We start from the raw sequence: 26190 nt of genomic DNA on the forward strand, positions 1-26190 counted from the left end.
TGACTATACAATATATTTATTTGATATTTGTAGCTAATATAACAATATCAGTACAATTTTTCAACACATTAATATAATGTCGTTTTTTTTTTAATTATACAATAATATATATTTGTAATGAACTAACAGGTAATCAATAATTATAGTTTTATTAGAATGCATCTATTAATCTATCACTTTCATCAAGTACATATGTATAGATATTTTGGTCTAAATATTTAAGTATATTATTACAGGCTGGTTTCTATCGATAACTGGAATCTGTAAAAACCTCAAGAAATATAAATAACATAGTGGTTCTTATGGCCTAATCGATCCGATGAAGTTGTGGATGTGGATGAAGTTGCATGCATCAGAAATAAAAAAATCTTCTTCTGCATTATTTAGGTCTTAACGAACAAATATTAGTGTTTACGTTTAGAATGCCAGAAGGTAGGCATCAATACTATATTTACTCGGTATATATCGAAATCGAATATCTAAAAATACATACTACACTTAGGTCCCAGAATAAAGTAAAGCTTCATGAAATTTTGATTGCGAGATCAATAATTTCATAGACAACCGCTTTATTAAAACACTTGCCTCGTTCCGACTCGTTTTTTTGTCTTTCGACGTGCAACGCGTCAAGTGTTTTGTCCGGCGAGTTGGTCCTATACAAGATCTATGTAAATATATCACAATATATATAATATAATATTATAAACACTCTACAACATCGATAAATATGTGTTATTGTTGTACAAAACGGATGGATTTGTGCCAAATTCTGACTCGGGTCACATATTGACTTCGAACTTATTGCAAGAGAGAATCATTCGAGAATATATTTTTAGGGGAAGTACCATCGATCACGGTACTAATTAACCGGTGGATCTTAGCAAAAGAAAATTTCTAGTGTACTCGACCATTGTGTCGTCTCAACAAAAGCACTTGGCATAGTTCAGACTATCGACCATTTTCTTTCTGCAATGTTTGTAATTAACACACGACACTCGGTCCTACTCGACGCTCAAGATGCACTTTGTTTCGTGATCGATATTACCAACCCCTCACAATTATGTAAAACCTAATTTTGATATGGCTACAACGGTCATGTTGACCAAAGAAAGCCGGATACTCAGTTTTGCATGAAAGACTTAACTAGACAATATTTGTGGTTTATGCACATCCAAGGTGCCAATAGATTTTCAGTTTTAAAGCTTCATTCGTGTTTTATCAGTTTAGAAGGCATGCTGTAAATCTGGGGAACTAAATCCCTTCCATTATACCATAGAAAATTTGAGCAAGACTGTTAAGTTATCTTGTGCATGAAGTTAAATTTTTGAAAAATATATCTCTGAGTTTATTTACATTACCAGCACTTAAAAATAAAGAATCAAATTAAATTTGGAGGAGATAAGGTGAATGATCTTGTTAAACGTTCATTCTTTATCGACATAATCTAGTTAGCAAGTTAAGATAGTTGTTTTAAAGACGAGTAATAAGTTTACAGCGTCTCCTAGGATATTGAGTAAGGAAGCTGAACATCCGGAGCAAATTGGAATTCCCCGGATAATTTAAGAGGCGAATAACAGAAAGTGATTCTTGTTCAAAACTTAAATCATAAACATTATTCTAACTTACTAATATATACATTACATTTTTAGCAAAAACTGTGATAGTTTCGTGTATATTTAATAGTATAGATTTTAGTTTGTGTAGCTTTTTATAATTGTAGTATCGCTTTTATTACTTCATTAGAGTTCCAACAAATAAAAAGGTTTTGTGTTTCAAAATCATTCATCAAACATCCCCAGTTTTATGCTCTAATCCCTTACCATTTCGTAGTAAACTATTGAAGCACCAAAATTAAAGCTTCATTTGTTAATTACGAAAAAATACAAAAATACTGAAAATAGTTCAACAAATATCACACATCGGAACTCTTAAGACCTTCAAGCAACGGGGCCGTTATCCTTGTTTCATCTAAATAAATGCAAACTGGCGACGATCTATCTTCCTCTTGAATCGAACACCTTCTGTCGAAACTCGTCGAACTTACGTCCAAACTGTTGGAGATCCTTTCAGGCGTAAACTTTCTGACGGTTGGTTGTTCGAAGCTTCTGGATATCTTCGGTCTGATCGGAACGGAACTTTTTCTGGGAACCTGTAAAACACCTTCTCAAAACACACAAAAACGTTAAAGAAAAAATCGTACCTCAACGGTGATGCTGGAAGCCTCCAAAGACTCCAGTGGCGATTCGAAGCTGATGGTCGGCTGTTGAAAGGTGCACGGATAACTAGAAGACGGTCGTCTGTCGCCGTATTTACGTTCGGTCTTCGGATGTTCGAAGCTGATGAAGTTCCTGTGATAGTTGGTCGGCCGTTCGACGAAACACGACGATCGTCTCGGTCTGTGGATCGATATTGGGGGCCGTTCTATTGATATCGATGGTCTTTGGCGGTTTATAAAAATTGGTCGGTCGATCGTAATCGATGGTCTTCTATCTCTATTGAGAATGGGTATTATGGAACCTGTAATTTTAAATTGACAGGACGACAGTTAATGGTACCTATTGGTACTACCGCAAGCTAGTTTAAAAACGCAACGACGTTATTTACTCATCCGTAGTAGTTTAATGGTCTGATTAAATTTATATTTTACGACCGTGAACGCGTTTTGAAATTTAACGGGCCGTTTAATAGTCGATCGGCTAAAATTATAAGTATACTTTGTGGAAAACGAAATGTGTTTTCTTGTACGTGACGAAACGGACGGAACAATTAATCTTTCTCGGTGCGATTCCTAATTGTTCGCAATGTCTGGCGGTGTTTTTAGAGTCTGCGAAGTTGGGGAGAAAAACGTTAAAGTACGGATTACGTCGAGAAGCACTTTTTTGATTTATTTCAATTATGGAGAGTGATAAGAGTCTCGTTTTTATTCCATTTAAACATTTTATTTAGTCCGATGTTATTTTAGTTGAAACGGAATTGTTTATTTGAGTCTATTTATGATTTATTTCACTTATGAAGAGTGATAACAGGCTCATTTTTATCCAATTTTAATATTTCATTTAGTTTAATGTTATTTTAGATGAAAAGCTGTTATTTATTTAAATCTCTTCTTGATTTATTTCAATTATAGTAAGTGACAAAAGTAATTTAATTTAGTTTGATTCTATTTCAGCTGAAAGGAAATTATTTATTTAAATCTATTTCTGATTTAGTTGAATTAAGGAGAGAACTACGGGAACTCATTTTTATCTCATTTGAACATTTTAATTTAGTTTGAAGTAATTTTATTAGAAAAGTTATTCAAATAAATCTATCTTTAATTTAATTCAATTATGGACAACAATAAAGTTCTCGTTTTTGCTCCACTTTAATATTTAATATAGTTTGAAATTATTTCAGTTTAAAAGGAGTTATTTCAATTATAGAGAGTGATTAGAGTCTCATTATGTTAGTATCCCATTTGTATTAGTATTAGTTTATTGTTATTTTAGATGAAAAGCTGTTATTTATTTAAACCTCTTCTTGATTTATTTCAATTATGGAAAGTGACAAAAGTCTCGTTAAAAATTTAATTTAATTTAGTTTGATTCTATTTCAGCTGAAAGGAAATTATTTATTTAAATCTATTTCTGATTTAGTTGAATTAAGGAGAGAACTACGGGAACTCATTTTTATCTCATTTGAACATTTTAATTTAGTTTGAAGTAATTTTATTAGAAAAGTTATTCAAATAAATCTATCTTTAATTTAATTCAATTATGGACAACAATAAAGTTCTCGTTTTTGCTCCACTTTAATATTTAATATAGTTTGAAATTATTTCAGTTTAAAAGGAGTTATTTCAATTATAGAGAGTGATTAGAGTCTCATTATGTTAGTATCCCATTTGTATTAGTATTAGTTTATTGTTATTTTAGATGAAAAGCTGTTATTTATTTAAACCTCTTCTTGATTTATTTCAATTATGGAAAGTGACAAAAGTCTCGTTAAAAATTTAATTTAATTTAGTTTGATTCTATTTCAGCTGAAAGGAAATTATTTATTTAAATCTATTTCTGATTTAGTTGAATTAAGGAGAGAACTACGGGAACTCATTTTTATCTCATTTGAACATTTTAATTTAGTTTGAAGTAATTTTATTAGAAAAGTTATTCAAATAAATCTACCTTTAATTTTATTCAATTATGGACAACAATAAAGTTCTCGTTTTTGCTCCACTTTAATATTTAATATAGTTTGAAATTATTTCAGTTTAAAAGGAGTTATTTCAATTATAGAGAGTGATTAGAGTCTCATTATGTTAGTATCCCATTTGTATTAGTATTAGTTTATTGTTATTTTAGATGAAAAGCTGTTATTTATTTAAATCTCTTCTTGATTTATTTCAATTATGGAAAGTGACAAAAGTCTCGTTAAAAATTTAATTTAATTTAGTTTGATTCTATTTCAGCTGAAAGGAATTTATTTATTTAAATCTATTTCTGATTTAGTTGAATTACGGAGAGAACTTAGGAAACTCATTTTTATCTCAATTGAACATTTTAATTTAGTTTGAAGTAATTTTATTAGAAAAGTTATTCAAATAAATCTATCTTTAATTTTATTCAATTATGGACAACAATAAAGTTCTCGTTTTTGCTCCACTTTAATATTTAATATAGTTTGAAATTATTTCAGTTTAAAAGGAGTTATTTCAATTATAGAGAGTGATTAGAGTTACATTATGTTAGTATCCCATTTGAACATTAGTTGAATTTTATTTATTTCATTTTCCCCCTATATTTCAATTATGGGAAATGATGAAAATATCATTTTTATCCAATATTAATTTAGTTTATTTTAGTTGAAAAGGTGTAATTTATTTAAATCTCCTTTTTACTTATTTCACTTATTGAAAATGAAATGAATTTCATTTTATCCCCTTTAGACATTTAATTTAGTTTGATGTTATTTTTGTTGAAAAAGTATTTTTTATTGAAACTTTTTTGTTGTGAAGAGTTATGAAAGTCTCACTTTCTTCATTTAAGTTACTTCGTTTTAATCGTATTGTTGAATCATAAATGTAAAATACTGATTGGATGACAGAATGAATGAATAAACTCGTTAATAATTACCAATAAGTCTTCATGCAAATTAAACCGTTTGTATAATTAACAGTGTTGAAACTTGTAAATGGTAATTTGGCTTTGACTGTATTTAAAACACACAAATCAATTCGCAAATTGAATTAATCAAGTTCTTGGGCAAATTACTACTAAAAAGTCTAGATTATAAAATAAAATAAAATCTATAGCTATCTAGTGCGAAACATGCTTATAGTGTAAAGTGCATAGTACCTTTTCTATTACCTGTGAGTGAGCTCGACATCGAGACCGGATTCTCCTGGACGAGCAGGTGCTGGATGTCGATGGCGGACTTGACGCGTCGCGGCGGCGGATTCAGGACGGCCATCGTCGATCCGACGAAGACGGAGTTGCGACGTGGCCGTCTGATAATGGGTGATGGAAGTGCTGACAGGGGATCAGTCAACGCGTTCACGTTGTACTTCGAGAACGACATCCGTTGCTGGAAAATAAAACCGGGAATTTGATTCGGCGACGACAATAAAAGTGCCCCGGAGTTATCGGAAGGTTTTGAGGGATAAATCTTCGGCAGACGTTTTATTTAGGGACAGGGTGGTGGGTTGAGGGAGGCGGGGTTCTCGGTGAAAGAACAACAACGACACGAAACCGATTGTTGTAATTTCGCATTTCCATCGGGTTTTTTTTACGACGCGACACGATGTGTGGTGCTCAGTAATTTCATTATTGTACACGAAAAACTCGTCAACTGAAAACTTGACGTTTTGACAGGAAAAAGTTTGTAATTTGTTGCGTGATGTTTGATTAATAACACATTATTATTTTTAAATAATACTTAGTCGTTCTTATTTCAATTCCGACTATTTTTAAACTGATCGATAGGAAACCACAATATATGAGATTCATGATTCACTTTAAATTATTTTTTATATATTTAACAGTATATAACATTTATTTATTAAACTTTACATATTATTTACTATTTATTAATTGCTGAAATTGGTGGATTTTTCTTTCATCAGTTTAAAAGTGGCTTTGATCCATTGAAGGTGAATAAGGACTAGTTGGTCCTGAAGACGGTACCTACGAAGTAATTTGTTCAACATGTTTGGAAATGTTCATCGACTTGGAGGAATTGTACTTAACACAATAACATTTTGATGACTGTACTGTACAAAAAACTTACTCAAAGACGACTTTTAGTGAATAGTGATTTAGGAGTTTTCTTCTTCATGACAACTTATTAGAACCTCAAAGGCCGTCTCAAGGTTAAGTAAGAGGACCATATAGTCCAAATATTTAACAATGTGGTATTTATTTCAGTTTAATATGAATGTAATAGACAGTTTAATCCTGAAGAGAAGGTCAAAGGTGAATTTTATCTTTTTTTCAGTTCCAATAACTATTTTGTTGAATAAAAGTGATTTCTAAGAAAGTTATGCTAATTTCAACAAATTACTTTTTTATATATCCAATATATTAATATGGATTTTATTCAAGTCGATATTTTTCAAGACAATAATGAAATATTAAATCCCTGCAGAAGAGAGAGAATGGGCAAGATGCTGGACTCACAGATAACAAATTTCAGGCAATTCATTTTCATTTAGTGCCGTTAGAAGAACAATACAAACTTTTTTGGGGTTTCCAATTATCCCTTCATTGTGGTTTATGAGGAAGTTATTATGATTAATCGTCCTGTATCTATGACAAACAATTAAAATCGTGATAACGTTTTAGTGGAATTTAATTCGATCCGGTTTTCATCGAGGTCGAGATAAAATTGAATTTATTCGTCGTGAACTTTTTAATACGTATCCAATAAATAAACTGGACAGTTTTGAAAAATAACCCTGAAACTATCTTGTGTATTTTTGATGAGGTTTGAATTCCAGACGATACAAGGAATTATTGGGTCCAGCAGGAATATTATTTCGTTCAATGTTTTGAAAAAGTCTACCGTAGAAGTTTGTTTCGGAGTTTCGGCAACATTAAGTAAGTTCGGTTCAGCTTGACAAGATAGAATGTCGAAGTTTAATGGAACATATCATTCGGGAATTTCGGAGAATTTATGAGTGAATAAAATAAACATTTGTAAGTTCTGACAATGTTTAGATGACAATAAAAAGTGACCTCATATTTAAATGTTTAATTAATTTATCCCAGATAAAGCATTACTCTGTTAATTAAATGTTTTATGCGTATGTAAATTACGGCCATTAATTGTTCATTGTCAAAATTTAAATAACTGTGGGTAATTATTGTTGTGAATAGAGTTGTCATTTAAACATATAAATTCAAAAGATATTATTAAATTTATTCACTCAGGTATTAAAATTTTAAACATTAATAATTTAATAGAAATTCTGTAACAATACAATGGTGGTCAAATATATTGCATGCATTGCATACCTTTTTAATAGACAAAATTATAGAAACTTATACATTGATTCCAATAGCTTTGGAATCAATGTATAAATTTCTATAATTTTGTCTATTAAAAAGGTAAAGGTGCAATGCATGCAAAAACAATAAACATTATAGGTACTGCCATCCAATTCAAGCAGTTCATCTCATATTTTCAATAAGTTGCTATAGTTATGTCCACTGCTGTAAATAAAAAGTTCCAATTATATTAATAAAACAATAATTAAATCCCCTTTATCCTTATTTGCGTTCAGGTCGGTTCATTTGTCATTCGTCCATTAAAAATTTACAACACTTGCCTTTTAACTCTGCCAAGTATTGATTAGATACTGTCGCACTGATATAGAATAACGTGAATAATGCGCCACTTGTCGTTAATAATTTAACCCCGAGAACCGTCTTTTAATCCATCCCTTTGATGATCCACAATGCTGGAATTTCACCCACGAAAAATCGTCACGAAATGTATATGTAAAGTTTTTATGACCGCAGCAGCGGGTCTGCCGAATTAAATCTTCAGACGTCGCTTAAACAGAAAAAGTTTTTATAATTTTCGACCCTCAATTACAATTGTTTTTTTCAAGCGGTGGGTGGTCACGAAGGGTACGGACAAAAGCAATCTGGGATGGAACAAGATGTCAATGGAAATTAGGACCGAAACCGATTTACAACATTCTGGTTGGAAGTTTAATTGGACATTATTTTCTCGAAATAACTAACCAGGGGGTTGTAACGGGTTTGTATTGATTCGACACCGAACGTGTCGTTGAGGGAATAATGTATTTCATGGCGGGTTCAACTCGAACAGAATTAGAATAGAAAAATTTTCATAAGCAGTTCGTTAGAGCATAACTATTTGGGTACATATTTATCCAGGTTTAGAATCTCATACGTTTTAGTAATAAAACTGAATTTAAAACGGTTGTTACAAGACAAAACATGTTTACTAGACTCCGCTGAAACCTCTTCAAAAGTATTGCGGTTGGAATTTTCTAATAAAACGAAATAAACAAATAGCTTTTTACACTTTAATTTAGGTTGAAAGTATTACAACAATTCGTGCCGGGATTTAAAATAAGTTCTTTGTTGAGGAAGGTCATTTTGCAGACATTCCGCGTTCAATCAACGTTTAAAATAAACTCGCCTTTCAGCGGTGGACCGTTACATAAAATGTCTTGGGGAAAAATCGGGATAAGAATGGAAAAGTATCCACTTTAGCGAATTTAACGACGGGTATTCAGAAAATTCAATTTGTTCTGCATATTTTACCACAGATAAAGTGACTGAGTTGATTCAATTCAACTATGGCTATTTTATAAAAATTATAATAGAAAAAAAAAGTTCACAGTATATTTTTTTACGAGTTTATAAATATATTTTACTAGAGAGAAAAAAATAAAACATAAAATAGTGGTCATAATTATAGTAACTTTTTAATATGGTAATTTAAGTTTAAACTTAAAATAATATAACTTTTTTTTTATTCAATAATATTTTCAACATTCTTCAAGCAAGCAGTTCCACTGGAAAATATTCTTGGTTCTTGGAACTAAAGAAGAAATCAACCTTAATTTTGACCACATCTTCAGAATTAAAAACCAGTGACACAAATAAATAAATGGATGTATATCTGGACCCTATGATGGATGAGGTAGAACCCATTTATCATTTGTAACTTCCTTTGAAGCTCTACTGTGACATGTGATCATGCGTTGCCATGAAATTCATTCTTACATTAAGTCTTTTTTAAGTATTATTTAACCTGGCGTTGTTCAGACCGACCAGAATTGTCGAATTTGTACAATATTTAGATATTTATTATAAGAAACCTCTTCTTAGTGGTTGATTTTTATAGTTCACTACAAACATATTGTAATATAAATATATGTTCAAAGAAATCATGACCCAAAAAATTAAATTCCGGTGCTTTATATTATAAAGAAATACATTTTAGAAAAGATCCTTTCCTGGTGCAAGTTTATCTTACAAATACTTGGTGTTCTATTTTAAGTTAAACTCAGTTCTTTTGTATTGTTACATAAAAGCCTTTACGAAAAGTAAATATACGAATAGGAAAGTCTCAGCTTTTGCCGATAAAGTGTAAGGATATAGAAAATTAAATTTGTTCTGCATGTTTTGCACTAGATAAGAAGACTAGTCTGTGAATTATTAAAGCAAGCATCACATCAATAAATCTGTTAAACTAAAATTTTTCACAAACAATTTTTGATTAATAAAAAGTGCCAGCATTCCATTTTTCCCTAAATTTATAGCCTCATCTCCAAGAAAATTATAAAACTCGTTTAATATTCAGACTTTTATGCTCTCATAAAACGAGTCATATTTTTTTGATAGTTACATAGAATCAATTAAACTTCTAATATTATATGTCCCTCTTTCATAAAAGGGAAAGTAACCATTATATATTATCTCATTTCAGGTGTTGAAACAGCTAAATTACACAAGATAAGCCACTTAACTAAACGCTGAAATCTTGCAAATAGGTTTCCGGTAGGGAAAACAAATTACATTTGTCAGTTATAAGTTGCACCTTGTAAATCATGCCGTTCACTTCATTAAGCCTGATAAACTGGCACTTCGTGTGTACCGCGAATCAACCCCATTTTCTGTTGTTCTGAAAGAAGTGACGAAATAACAATAAAAGCCTTCTTCCTCTAAAAAATGGCAAATTCACAATACCATTGTGTTCTTTCATTAATTACGTTCACACCCCAGCCAACAAATTGTATCCATCTGGAAACTTACACTAGTAAGAAGACACTTGGTGACACATTGTACTCAACATATCACGTATGACACTCAGTAAATTAACTTTGGTGTGCGGTCTGTGTTTAGGAATAGGTGATTAAAAATCAAATTTATGGTAATATGTTTATGTACATGCAAAACACAACGTCGAATCCAGAAACCCGACAAATGTTCGCTACAGTGCCTCAAAACGCGCTGAAATTAAATGTACGGCATTGCTGTGAGTTAATCAAACTGCTTTTGGTGTGGTGTGCTTGCCGGTGTGTAAATGCACTTAAATTAATATCCCGGACAGTTGATAGTTTCAAACGATGAATTTATTAACAATCATTATTGAATAGTACGTAAATGACTAAATTATTTACAACTATTTATCAAATCGATACTTAAACTTGAATAAATTATGAAAATTCATCTAATTAAAATACACGAACATAAATTTAAAATGAAAGTGTTTGTGGATCGAAGAAAACATCAAAATTATTGTAATTTGTTAGACATTATAATGACACATATTAGGCGTGAAGGTTTAATTAACATATATTGTTCTTTCCATCAAGTAATTACTAGATATTTAAACAAAATCATTTATTTATGTCAATTTTAATCATTTAAAATAATTGATTTAATTTATGTGTATATATTTATTTATTATTATATGCATTTTTACAATCAAAATTATTGATGAAATATTGAACTATTTTTGGAAAAAAAATGTAGACAAGTAAATCAAAGCAAAGTACTTCTTAAAAGGCAACATCGTGTGAAAATCTTCTTTTTTAAATAATGTTTAACACATATAAGTAACAAAATTGTACTATATATAGGGTGATTTAACTAACTTTGTTATTTTGAATGAAACGCCCTGTATATTTTATATGTAATTACAAATAAAATTGCTCTGCTATGCCCTATATCTAAACTCAATAGTTTTTGAGTTATTAATTTTATTTACATTATTAAAATGTACAAAATTAAACGTAAAGGTTAAGGTGTATGCCAAAAATGAGCTTTTCTGCATTAAAATTTGTGGCTTTACAGACATTTTAATCAGACCATCGATCTATCAAAATTAAAAAAAAAAATATAGGTATCCTATTTATATTTCCCTTGTTTTTTTTTAAATATTATTTTAACTTGCGTTTATTCTTAATGATTTTGTTTATTGTACAACTATATATCTTTATTTATATTTCTCATTGTTTAAGTTTCTAAGATCATTTTACCCAGTGATTAGTGACATCTGTTAATCTCTATAAAGACAACATAAAATTTATCTTTGTTATAAAAGATTTCTGTAATTGTCACGATTATTAAATTGCGACGTTGCCTCGTCTCACTTAAGTGTAGTGCAGTTCCGACCGAAACTACATTTCGATTTTATTTCCGTTTTTCATATGAAAAATGCAAATTGGGTAATATCATTTTATATATTTTAAAAAGCAATAAATAGATTATGACCTCAATAAAACTTCCTACTTTTGAATAAATAACTAGTTTTTATTGAAAAAGTCTTATCGAAATTCCTTCCGCCCCTTAATTAAATCAACCCTTAATTGAACTTATTTCGGTTGCATGACCCAACAAGTCTCACTTCTAATTGTCGTTTTTTCCCCATATCGATTGATATCCATACATGGATAATCAGGAATCAATTTTTTATGGGTCATTTAAAATTGATGTATTCCAATGGCCGCAATTTCCGCCACCATCACCAATAAACCAGCTGACGCGTGTTCGTTTTTTACATGGACGTTACGCCTAGACCCACGCAATAAATTACGTGGTTACGCGGACTTTTTTTTCCGTATAGTTTCAGGAAAACATCAGTTTTAAACGTAGCTAATTAATGCTGGAAGCCATACGTTAACGTGCCTTGTTAGCACAAAGTTAGTTTGGAATTAAATTTTGATATTAATAATTATATTCCAGAAGAACGTTTTCATGGAGCGACGACTTCCCAATATGCACGTGATCGAACCAGATTTATTTGAGCCTCAGAAATAAACTCGAAATGCAACACGGATGAACTGCGCTTTATATTTATGACGTTGTTCTTTTATAAATGTTCGTCGAGTGTGAAGTTTTCACACACAATAATCGTATTTCATTCGTGTGCCACTCGACGACAATGTTAAGATATTTAATGGATTTTTTATAAGCTCCAACGTTCTTGTTTTGTGTTTTCCCACTTCTAATAATCGGTTATGAATTTAAGTGCATCCAACCTCACATACCGGCATTAACAAGTGTAAATTAACTAGTAACTGCTGCGTGTTTAAGTGATCGCTAATCGAATCTGATCTACGGGCAAGAGCACAACGTACAGTGGTCGGTTTCTGAGCCCTGGGCAAGGTGTTGCTCACTTGGGCGTTGATGCCGGGTGGACTTAACGGTGCCAACGGGCAAGAGGGTCGATGGGGTTGTTGGTGGAACTTCGGTTGGTACGGCTCCAGCATGCGGATCTTGCCCCAACGGTTGAAGAACAGGGCGATGGCCGCCACCCAGATTATGAGTACCAGGACCACGAGCAGCACTTCTTCGACGCGGACTATCACCACTGGTGCATCTGGAAATTTAATCATTATTTAAATTTGTATTGAATGAATTGGAACGGTTCCTTAATTGCCCTCAACTTGTGCATTTTAATGTGAAATAATATATGTAGTTTTATTAATAATCAAAGTAATTATAATGACTAATCAATAGTTCCGTGTTTTGATGCTATTTACTAATAATTATTATATTTGTGTTCCATTGTTTACACTAAAAATACATACAACGTACACAATAAAATAATTAAATCACGTGTCCAATTAACGGAAACCAATTTAGAGTTGAGCACAAATTACAAACTCCAAACGTTCCAGCCATGGACTATGTACAACATCCTCGGATTAAATTTCTGCAACTTTTTCTCCCCAGAACAACCCCTGCTAATACGAAATTTTTGACACGGCCACAAAACACGCTTTGTACCTAAATTATACACTCATAAGAATAAGATTACAGTCGTTTGTCCCCAAAAACTCCCGACTGTGTCCATCAATCTTATTTTTTACGACGGCATCCACTCAGTTTTTCATCTCACCGTCCTCATCTCGCATGATTCGGGAGACAATACGAGACAACAGTAAAAAACCTGGACTTAAGGTGTCTGCGACGATTTATAAATAAAGTCATTCCACCCGCCCCCGTCTGAATTCTCGCCTCGTGTGTTAGTTTTAATTAATTACGTGGTTGTTTCGTGTAATTTCCAGTTGTTTAATTAATATTTTATTGCAGCAGTGCAATGTTTCGTGGCGGCTTAATTGCGGACTTCACATTGATATTTTAATTTAATTTCGCCTGACCTTTGTAACTTATATATTCGCTTAATTATTTAAAACAACTAGTAATTTGATGTAAACCACCGAAATTCGCCGGGAGTTATTAAAATAATCATCCGGTACGACGAATGAGTTTCATTAATTTTGCCTGCGTTGCGCCTATTAATCTATTGTTTTAAATTAATTTGCTGTCGCAAATTTGACACACGGCCGGATCAATAGCCGGCAATGCGAAGGGTTTTGATCGTCAAAGGACGTTTCGTGGGAATGGTAAAAAGTAACAAAGATACCGATCCCTTCGGCTAATTAGCACGACACGAAAACTGAAGTCGTTTGATTGGTCACTGTTTAAATTTAATGCACACAAACCTAAATTCATTTCTGTACAATTTCCAATTATACATTCTTTATTGATTGAATTCCCAACTGGGCGATACTGGCAGTTAAACTGATTTATCATTTATTGCCATGCTGTGCTGCTACTGTTTTTATTCTTTGGGGTATTCGAACGTCATAAGGAAATCGATTAACTATAATATATAAATTCAACTTTTAATAAATTCTAACATACTGAGTGGTAATAAATTATGCAAGAGTGGAATATATTTCACGTTGTAATTTATAAAATTTTTAAACGAGTATTCCACGTGGATTTTTACCGGATCCTTAAAAGTCTAGAGAAGATGAATTGATAGACTACATGTGGAAGGACGTGATGCGAATTAAACGATCTCTGAGAAAAATATAAGCCATATAAGTTCTAGAGAGTGCATTTCGAAGTAATTTGGTACATGAATTATCACAGTAAACAGTAAACTTGTGGAATTCCTCGTGTTGATGGTCCATGAATGGGCTAATATTACTGTTGGAGAAAATTTATGCTTTTGTCCAATAAAATATTAGAATTCACAGCAGTACATACATAAATTCGAATTTTAAGACGTAATAAAATAAGATTTAAGACGTACATTCTGGAAGGGTTAAGGTAAAAATATAGATATAGATAAATTTTATGAATCGGATTAGAAAAACGTCATTGTCTTGACATTTTATGCGTAATTTCAGAAAAACGTTCGAAATTCATTTGTATGTATTCCACGTGTTAGATTTAAATGACCCTATAAACCCAACACAAGAAAAATTGATAGACTAGACTCTAAAACGTGACACCACTTCAAACGTGCTTAATTTTCAAAAAAATATATAGTATAACATTTACTGGGCCAATTTTTTCAGCATATCGTTGACTATTCATATAATCCTATTTAAGATTATTTAAATTGAAATAGGCTCAGAGATGGATATGTCGATTTTACATTTCAGATTTTCCTCAACATAAATCTAACATCACTCTGACCCTAGTCCTTAACTTTATGAAAGTTTGATTTCGAAATGGTTCCTTTAATGCATATAAAACACCAAATCTTTTTATTCATTGATCATTTAATGTAATCGTTCTTAAATTAATCCATAATGAGCTCTCTTCGACGTTTTATTATCATGGCGTATTTCAATTCTAAATTTGTCCTAATAGTGTGCTGACGTTTAATTGAGGTCGTGCTGGTATACGTTGAAATGCAGATAACTCAAGGGGCAACTAATTGCTAATGCTTGAATAGTATATTAAATGATCCTTTAAATTCAACGCAAGAAAAATTGCTAGACTGGATACTAATACGTGACATCTACCTGAATGAGCTTAATTGTGCAATAAATCTGTAGTTTAATATATTTTTTTTACTTGGTAACATTTTTTCAATCATATCCAAATTTTTAAATTACTCAAATTTTTCCAATTTCACAACATAGAGAAAATTTATAGTTTTAACAATTTTTCGTCATTTAGTAATTTCGTAATTTAGTCATAAAATAATTTGGTCATTAGGTAATTTAGTCATTAAGTAATTTGGTCATTACGTAAATACAGATCTCTCTAGTGTTAGATTTAAATGATCCTTTAAACTTAACATAAGGAAAATTGATAGACTAGATACTAATATGTGATATCGACCTAAATGAGCTTAATTGTGAAACAAATCTATAATTTACTATTTTTCCTGTCATATCCAAATTCTTAAAATACTCAAATACTTCCAATTTCACAACTTCTTCTTAGAGAAAATTTATAGTTTTAACAATTTTTCGTCATTTAGTAATTTGGTAATTTAGTCATAAAATAATTCGATCATTAAGTAATTTGGTCATTAAGTAATTTGATCATTAAGTAATTTGGTTATTATGTAAATACCGACCCATCGTAGTACACGGTCATGCAGAATGTGACCGTGTAGGGTCCAATCGTCAACAGATTGGTACACCAATTAGACACGTGTTAGTAAGTTGAAATGCAGCTAATTCGGATTTTAATTACATTCCACAATTTTAGTGACTTTCTAAGGTTTTAGTAATTATTTATATACATAGTGGTTTTTAGTTTTTTTTTTGTAATTTCAGTAATAATTGTTTACTAAATTCGTAATGTCGCTAAATATATAGTTTCTCCAAATTCTTAGATTACTCCAATTTCTCCATTTCCACAAATTTCCTAACTTCTTTTAAACGTAGATTCTTGAAAGTTTTAAAAAAAATACATATAGACAAATTTCCCACTAGCATGTTTGCTTCGACAATTTACCTGTAATTTACAAAATCGATTTGTATGTATATTTTCCACGTGTTAAAAAAAATGATCCCTTAAACTTAACATAAGAAAAATTGATAGATTAGATACTAAATCGTGACTCGAACACAAACAATCTTTATTTTACAACAAATCTATAGTTTAATATTTTTTACTGGGTCAATTTTTTCTAGCATATCGTTGACTATTCATATAATCTCAGGTTTATTTGAATTGACACAGGCAAAGAGATGGACATTTCGATTTTAGCTTTCAGATTTTTTGCAGCATAAATCCTACATCACTCGGACCCTAGCACTTAACTTTATGAAACTTTGATTTCGAAAACGTGCCTTTAATGGAGATAAAACACCAATCCTTTTATTTATTTCACGGTTTAATGTAATCGTCCCTTAATTTGAATTAATCCATAATGAACTCTCTTGGACGTTTTATTATCTTAGCGCATTTCAATTTTAAATTAGTTCTTGGTATATACTGACGTTTAATTGAGGTTCGTGCTGGTTTAATGTACGCTGAAATGCAGCTAAGACGACGGTTAACTATTTGCTTATGCTTGAAATGTCATTTTATGCATTTTCTCCATATTCAAGTCCGGAATTTGGTTCAGCAATAATTTATTATTTACTACGACTGGCAACCAAAATATGCATTGTGTAAAGGTTTAATGTACTAATGTGTTATCTAATATTAGTTTTGGGAGGATATTTACGATTTGTGTTTGTCCGACGAAAATCTATAAAATATTACAAGCCACATGAGTATACATAAAATTTCGTACTTTAAGACTTGATAAAATAAGCTTAAAACGTAGATTGTTAAAGGTTTAAAGGAAAAAAATAAACGTAGATAAATTTTATGAGTCTGACTAGAAAAAGATGTTGGTAAGTTTTAAAAGAACATTGAAATCGATTTGAATTTATTCCACGTGTTAGATTTAAATGTGCCTTTAAATCCAACGCAAGAAAAATTGATAGACTAGACCCTAAGACGTGACTCCAACTGAAATGAGCTTAATTTTACAACAAATCTATAGTTCAATATACACACAAGCAAACTTACAAGGAATCATCAGTATTCATGGAAAAAAAATCGTATACTTTGGCAAATTTTATTTAAAATGCCTTATGTGGGGTTATCAAAAGTCCAGAAGGGAAGAATTATTGCTCTGTCAGATCACACAGGGCGTAGTTTCGAAAACCTATTAAAGATTTCTGAAGTTGGAAACTCTATAATGGGCCCAGGAGAAGTGTTAAAAAAAGACTTCGCCCTTGAGAATTATTTAACACAAGAGAGTTAAGGGTTCTACATCTATCAAGGCAAAATAGAGTTTACCGTTTAAGTTGGTGTTTGGAGTATGAAAATTAGACAATTGAAGATATAGGAAATTTTTTCGAATGAGACCAGAATTGGTATGCAATCAGTCGATTGGCGAGTCTGTGTTTCAAGAGATCATGGAAGATAAAGGCTGACTTCGTACTGCCCGATCAGATATAAAGGAAAAAGTGTAAGGCGGCATTATGATAGGTGAAAAGACTCCTTTTATTACCATTAGACAATCAATAACCGGTGAAAGTTTTGTGCTTTCGGGGATACTTTCCTCTTTATACAGGTTAATATCCTCCACATACCAACAGAGTTGCCTCTTTGGAAATGGAAGGTGTGACCGAATTAGAGTGGCCTGCTAGTTCTCCGGATCTTAATCCCATTGGCCTATAGTTTTGTAGTAAAATTGTTTTGGATAAACATTTTTTTATTTTAAAATTACTTTTTTCCCAATGAAATACCTTTTTTCGTAATTACTAAGTTTGGTTGTATGTATTTTAATGGGTCACATTTTTTGTAATATATCGTTGACTATTCGTATAATCCCGGACTTATTTTAATCGAAGTAGATACAAAGAAGGACATTTTGATTTTAGCTTTAACATTTTTTGCTGCCTAAATCCAACGTCACACTGACCCTATCACTTAACTTTATGAACCTTAGATTTCGAAAACATTCCTTTAATGGACATAAAACACCAAATCCTTTTATTAATTTTATGATTTAATGTATCGCCCTTTAATTGAAATTAATCCATAATAAACTCTCTTGGCAATTTTATTATCGGGGGGTATTTCAATTTTAAATTTTCCCTTATTGTGTACTGACGTTTTATTGAGGTCATGGTAGTTTAATGTACGTTGAAATGCAGTTAACTCGACGGCCAACTATTTGCTTATGCTTGAAATGTCATGAATAGTACATTTATGCATTTTCCCCATATTCTAGACTGACATTTAGTCCTGCAATAATTCATTATTTACTACACTAACCAAGAAATACATTGTATAAAATTTTAATGTATTAATTAATGTGCTGCCTTCTTTTTATCATACATTTTTATGTTTTTGTACAGCAAAATTTATTCACAACTATTTTTCTTTTTGTGAGAACCTTCTAATATTCAGTTGATTATAGTACGCCAGAGTTAAAATAAATTCTACGATGGTCCCGTCTTTTATGCAAATTCGCCACACACGCCATAATTCTAACGCGGAACGTAACAAAATTATGCAGGGATTATTATGGCAAGATCTTCTAAGTCTGATTTCCCACCGCAAATTAATATGAATATTATCTACATAACTTCCAACTTTAAATAAACAATTCGTATTATCTATTACGATTTAAATTATAACTGAACTAAGTCAGACAAGAAGTATACGTCAGGCAATCTCTAAAACGAATCCCAACAAAGGACAACCGACCCAGTTAATTAAAAATCCCTTAAGCTTGTGTCCAGCATCTGGTTGATAAAAGGGACTGACACAAATCGAGGACAAACTTCCAGAAACTGGGTCAAACGACTTTCGCCATCAGCTACAATATAAATCACAAATCACACTTCGTATCTGATGAATTTATCGTTCACTGTTGATTGGGATGCTTGTCTATTACAAGTTCCACTCCGTCTACTGCTCACCATTAATTTATAGGGTTAAACTGTGTTTTACTGCGGTGTAGAACACCTCAACCAAACTTTAACAGTAAATAAGCTCTGTCTCTTTTTCAACGTGTGAATGTTTACAATATTGGTTAACTTCCGCAAAGGACAAAACACAATAAAAAAGGTAAAAGGACCTGTACAAAATAAAAATGTAAATTGAAAACTTTTGTGGAGCTTCCTTCCACGTAGGTCGGAGCTTTCATAAACTAATTAACGAACATAATGTGTAATCAAAATGATGAATGCACCACAAGTAAATTACGTGCTGAAGGCTAAACGATTTATCTCCCGAATGTCACAATAAGCTCTACATTGGAATAATAAGTACTAATGAAAATATGATGCTGCACAGACGTAATTTATTATACACAAACAGGTGCAAATTCGCCACCTAGTTCACTAATTAAAAGTATCCACCCCGTGGATTAATATCATCCAATTTATCAAGCAGATTCCAGCCTCCCAATATCTGAGCTAATGATGCACAACTTTTACAATAACCGTCCTCTTCGTCGGTTAGAGTGAACAGTTCGCTCATTATTAGTTCGGGCCTGGAACACTCCAAACGCCCGGAGAAGTTTACCAACCCCCACGACTTGCCGGTACTTGGGTGGCTACGCAACGTCACATCTGATTCGGAATTACCACGAAACGGCTGAACTTCAGACTATTAAACGATCGTGGAGTTATGGCTTACGCGGTGCAATTTATTCGGGCCATTTACGTCGGTTCATTAACGTTTCATTGGTATTTATTTGACGGATGGTCCGGCAGAGATGAATGTTTTGTTTCGACCGCAAGAGACGTCGAATTAATTGAAGTCGTCCCCAAAAAAAGCCACAACGTCTCTTAATCTAAGGCACTGGCGGGATTAGGTCGGGGACACGATCCGGGGAATCCGGGACGAACGTACCGAAATTAGGTCGGTCGACTTTCCACTTGTGTCGCGACATAAATCACAATTCCCTTTTCGGATGTTAATTGATTAATCGTTGGATGGGTGGTGCAGCGTTCACGCACCTATAATTCACCGATTTGAACTAAAGATTTTGCTCATTAAATTCGGTGTCGGGTCTCCAAGATGTTATGTTTAATTACCCCTTTAATCCCTTCCGTAAATGGGGGATTAAGTACATGAATATCTCAACGGAAACACAAACTTACGTGCCTAATCTGTCTAATTTTAGGTAATGGCATTGACAATTGGATATTAAACTGGGTTGCCTACGTTAATAAAACTAATGTGCCGCCATCTGTTTTATTATTCGTGTAATCGAATTGGCTTCTCGCATACTAATTGTACATGTTTTTGCCGACTATTTTATTAGAATATCAGACCGAAAGATCAACGTTACGATATAACTGTTCACCGTTTTTGCGGCATAAACAGAACAACATTAGTCTGGCCGAAGCACTTAACTTTATGAAAGTTACATCGAACGACAGCTTTTAATATGAACGAAGCTCCGACGGTTACTTACTTTTTTAACAGCTTGAATGCGATCGTGATTTAAAAAGTCATGATGCAGACGGCGTTCAAGAATTTTTTAAATCCGTCTTATTTTAAGCTACGATATAACTCAAGTCCGTGTTGTTTATTATTCGATGAACGCAGTTCGTGTATGCCTGGAACGTTATGAATAGTTCATTTTATGGATTCTCACATATTCAAGTCGGGACTTATCCAGCAATAATTTATTATTCACAGTAACTGTGTCCTATTACACACAACTCCTCGGAATTTAACGTAGGTATTAAAACGGTTATTTTATTACAAGCAAGTACACCAAGTGATATCTGGATGTGGAAGTCGGCCTCCAAACTACCAGTCGTTTAAATTAAAATTGTCCATAATGCCGCGTCTGTTATGCAAATAGCCGAGCCACACACGGCTTTATTTCTTATCCTACCAGTACGAACATGTAACTGAATTATTTGGCAAGATCCTCGTAAAGTGAGGAAGCATAATTTAGCATTCAAGTTTTTTGGATACTGATACTGTTTATGCAAATAGCCATCGATTAAGCCGGGCGGAATTGGGTGAAATATGTTTTAATCATTTGGCAATTAATAAGTCCAACATGACATACTAATTAGGAACGTAGCCGAATCCATTTTCTAAATTCCAGCCAAATTCACGTTAATTGATGATCCTTTTAAACGAGCGTAAAATTACACAACCTCAAATGTATTGTGGCTGTTAAGCTTATATTTGATAAACGGTTAAATGTTAATTGTTGAAACGCAAATTACCTTTTTAATTAATCTAATTAGTTTAAGGTTTTACGTGATCTTTTGGGTATACAACTAGAGGGGGATTACAGACTGCATAATCTGCTTAATTCCTTGCCGATTTACATAACTACATCGATCTGTCCGTTTAATTTGTTTAGGATTGTTTCGGCGTTGTGTTTAGTATAATGCGGTTGTGTTAACTCCGTAATTCCGGATGATTTCAACGATAAACAGAAAATTGCGCATCGAAGTCGAATTGGATTGCCGGAATTGGTGAAAAAAGGGAGCGGCTTCTTGTTAATTAAATTTGGACAATGTGTGGAAGAAGTTTTGCGAAACATCAATCGTTCGATCCAAGGGGACAAGGGAACTAATTTATGTTGGCTTTTGTTCAATTTATAATTTAATTTAGTTGCCTATTTTTTATATAATTTATTACTTTATTGTAGAAGGCATTTTAATTATAAATTGGAAATTGTATGGAAGTATACAGTAGTTGATTTATTACTCAGAATAGCAAATAAATTAATATTAAGTAGAGGAAAATGTAATTTACGTTTGTAACGTTCAACCATCATAATCAACAATTATTTGCCAACGTTCTACTAGTAAGTACATTAATAAAATCTTTGAAATTCCCGAGTGATATGTACCATTAAACTTGTACAAAAAAGAAACAATTTATCTTGACCAGCTGGACCAAAGTTACTTAATGTTGCTGAAACTCCGACACAAAGTTTTTCAGTAGACTTTCAAAACATTAAAAGAAATAATATTCCTGTTGGACGCTATAATACGATTTTAATTGTTTATCATAGATACAGGGCGATTAATCATAATAACGTCACTATAAACCACAATGAAAAAGTGACTGCAAACCCCAAAGAATTTTGTACTGTTCATAAATGAAACTGAAATACCTAAAATTTATATGTCCAGTATCTTGCCCACTTTCGCATTCTTTCGCTGGAATTTAATATTTCATCATCGTGGACAAAAATAATAACAGTTTTTGGGATTAGTATGTTGAATACAAGAAATAATAATTTACTTTTTTAAAGTTTAGTTTTAAAATAGCAATATTAAACAATTTATTATTTTATTATTTAAATAGTTATTTTTAATTTTTTAATCTCAATATTTTAAATATTATAAAATTAAAATTAAATAATTTAAATTTTTAAAAATGAATTAAGTATTTTGTAAATTTAAATTATGTTTTAATTTTTCAGCTTTCATCATTGAGGAGAAAAAATAATAACAGTTTTTGGGTTTAATATGTTGAATACAAGAAATAATAATTTACTTTTATAAAGTTTAATTTTAAAATAGCAACATTAAACAATTTATTATTTTTTTTATTTAAATTGTTATTTTTAATCTCAATATTTTAAATATTATAAAATTAAAATAAATAGTTTAATTTTTTAAAAATGAATTAAATATTTTGTAAATTTAAATTATGTTTTAATTTTTCAGCTTAACATTTCAAATATTATAAATTTAAATTAAAAAAATTTATTTATTTTAATTGATTTGAAAATTATATATATATTTTTTTTCATTTAAATTATTATTTTTATTTTTTTTAAGCTTCATATTTCAAATATTATAAATTTAACATTAATTTAAAAAAAAATTAAAATATTTAATTTAAATGCTAAAAAATCAAATTTAAAATTAAATTACTTAGTTTAAATTTATAATATTTGAAATATTGAGCTTAAAAAATATAAATAGCAATTTAAATTTAATAACATTTAAATTATTTAATTTTTAATATTTGAATTATTACGTTTAAAAAATTAAATGTTTGAGATAAATTTAATTTTAATATTATAAAATTTAAATTGTTATCCTTAATTTTTTAAGCTAAATATTTCAAGTATTATAAAAAATTGAATAATTTAATTTACTAGCTTTTAATTTTTTAAACGTAATATTTAATAAATATATCCAATAATAATATTTTAAATACTATGTGAAGAAAAATTAATAGTGTAGTTTGAAATAAATATTTTGTTTTGCTTATCTTATTTTTTTTTAATTTAATATTTCAATTATTATAAATTTAAATTATGTGTTAAATTTTCAGCTTAACATTTCAAATATTATAAATTTAAATTAAAAAATGTTACTTATTTTAATTGAATTGAAAAAATTATTTATTTATTTAATTTAAATTGTTATTTTTATTTTTTTAAGCTTCATATTTCAAATATTATAAATTTAATATTAAATTAAAAAAAATAAAATATTTAATTTAAATTTTAAAAAATCAAATTTAAAATTAAATTATTTAGTTTAAATTTATAATATTTGAAATATTGAGCTTAAAAAATATAAATAGCAATTTAAATTTAAAAACATTTAAATTATTTAATTTAATTTTTAATATTTGAATTATTACGTTTAAAAAATTATTTTTTAATTAAATGTTTGAAATAAATTTAGTTTTAGTGTTATAAAATTTAAATTGTTATTTTTAATGTTTTAAGCTTTATAATTTATATATATATATATATATATATATATATATATATATATATATATATATATATATATATATATATATATATATATATATATATATATATATATATATAGTGTAGTTTTAAAGAGCATAAAAAAGTTTTCAAATAGCATACATATACATCTTAATACATAAATTATAAAAAAATTTAATGTAATAAACCATATATCAAACACGTAATTTATTTTTTCAGGCAGCTAATAAAAATAATAATAATAATTAAAGGACAACATTAGTTCTCGCTAAAATCAATAACATGTTTTAGCTTGTAATTTATGTTTGTACCAAACGTATCTGGTAGAAATCACACACACATTGCATGTTTAAAAATCGACCAAAAAAGAATATTCTTGAGGGGCATTCATTCGTAAACGAGTTCCTTGAACCGGTGAATAAAAAAAGTACTTTGTGGATTTGTTTTCTAAATATTACATATGTCTTTCGTTTCACGAACGAAAATAGATCGCTTTGAATATTGTACAACGCACGTATCTAAATTGGTTCCGTAATTTGTTTTGCTTAGGTAATGGATGGCACCTCACGTTATGAAAGGGGCAAATTCAGACAAAGTTTAAAATGTTAACATTGTTAATAATGTTCTTAGTAATAAATGGATTTAAGCAAAAGCAACAGCAACGTTTAATATGAAATTGATAGATGGAGGATGATGTGTTTTACCTGCCACAGGATATGTGGGAGTGTTGTTGACCAGTGGTGAGGTGGAGTCAGCCCCGGATCGGGACCTTGAGGTAGCCTCCTCGCGTACCTCCACCTCCATGCCGTGAAAGCCACTGTGGCCCTTTTCCCACTCTGCAAAAACCAAAAACAAATCAATACCCCCAATATATACCCGCCGTTACTTAAGTCTATGTGTGTTCTAGGGCTCTAACTAAGTTGTCTACGTTTTTAGGTGCTGTCGCATAAAGTTTTCATTAAATAATAAATTGGATGGATGAATTTTATAATTGCCTGGCTATATCAAGTGGGTAATTAACTGGTGATAGGAAGGGTTTGTTTAAGGACCAACGGGTAACAAAGCAAAACAATTACGGACACGTATCAATTTGCTTAGCTAATAGCTTAACAGTGCCCCGAAAGTTTGTTACCGGGGCCAACTAATGGCGTGTTTAATTGGGTGGTTAATACTCCATTAGATATGTAAACATTCTCAATTACACGAGATTTTTTACGGGAAACCTTCCACTGATTTTCTGTTAATTAATGGGTTGTTGTTTTGCAAAGTTTCCCCACAAGCCAGACGTCTAAAACTTCAAATTCTAAAGGTGTAAAACTTTTAACTAAAGCTTTCAACGAATCAATAAGACAATTAGCCAGCGACCATTAAAAATTAAAATAAAAAATTCACCTTCCAAACACTCCGTACACTCGAACCGGCTGTGATTGATCACGAGGCCGCCGATTACACTCATTTAGATGCAAAACACGGCCACGTCCGTCCGCGACTCACGAACCGAACTATCGGAAGCGGGCACAAATCTCACTGGAAGTTGGATTATTTATAGTCCCATCAAATTGATGCAGTTCATTACTTCAAACGGCCTCTAGGAACTCGGGAAAGTTGGGTCTTTCGATTAATTTCGCCGCCGCCGCCGCCGCCGCTTATCCCGGCCGGAGAAAAAATAATACGTGGGCAGTCGAATTTAAAAAGAGGTCCGCCTCGCCGGTTGCACTTTATCTCTTGTACGGATGGTGGGATTACTGAGCTGAAAATCGTTGGTCGTGATGTATGGCGTAGGAACGGAATCAGTTTATTCGTTGGGAAATTTATATTGTAAATAGAAGAAATTCGATGTTTCAATTGCTGGATGAATTGGTGGACGGTCAAATGAATTATTCGGGACATGGTTAAGCTAGAAATGTCGAAAGTCGAGCCAATTTTTGTCACATGAATTGAAATTTATTATTGACGGGGACGATGAACACAACATTTTGAAATCAATTTAAAATTTATTATTTTATAAAATTTATAATTTCTTAGAAGTATTTAACTGTACTTTATTGTGTATATATTTTATTTGTATATTTATTTTAAAAATAAATTAATATCAACCACGATTTTAACCTCCACCTCAGAATTAAAGAGTGTATTACTAAAAAATTTGGCAGTGACTAAAATAAATAATATTTAATTGAATAATAAATATAATATACTCTTGTTTAGAAT

At 31.1% G+C, this 26190-nt stretch overlaps 1 protein-coding gene across 4 annotated transcripts; it reads right to left on the minus strand.

Moving 5' to 3' along the window:
- On the minus strand, nt 1-25590 carry LOC109602158 (uncharacterized). Of its 4 annotated transcripts, none has more exons than XM_049967880.1 (6): nt 25372-25590; nt 24684-24815; nt 12641-12843; nt 5346-5562; nt 2201-2517; nt 1-2149 (listed from the first exon to the last, which is right to left on the minus strand). In XM_049967880.1, exons 1-6 carry the CDS (start codon nt 25433-25435, stop codon nt 1913-1915), a joined length of 1170 nt encoding a protein of 389 aa, XP_049823837.1. In that variant the 5' UTR covers nt 25436-25590; the 3' UTR covers nt 1-1912. The 4 variants fall into 4 exon arrangements, with proteins under 4 accessions (XP_049823837.1, XP_049823836.1, XP_049823835.1 ...); XM_049967879.1 differs by having other exon boundaries at nt 5334-5562; XM_049967878.1 differs by having other exon boundaries at nt 12602-12843.
- Between the last annotated feature and the right edge of the window lie 600 nt (nt 25591-26190).

The sequence above is a fragment of the Aethina tumida genome, chromosome 5 (genome assembly GCF_024364675.1).
Source record: "Aethina tumida isolate Nest 87 chromosome 5, icAetTumi1.1, whole genome shotgun sequence".
NCBI lineage: Eukaryota > Metazoa > Arthropoda > Insecta > Coleoptera > Nitidulidae > Aethina > Aethina tumida.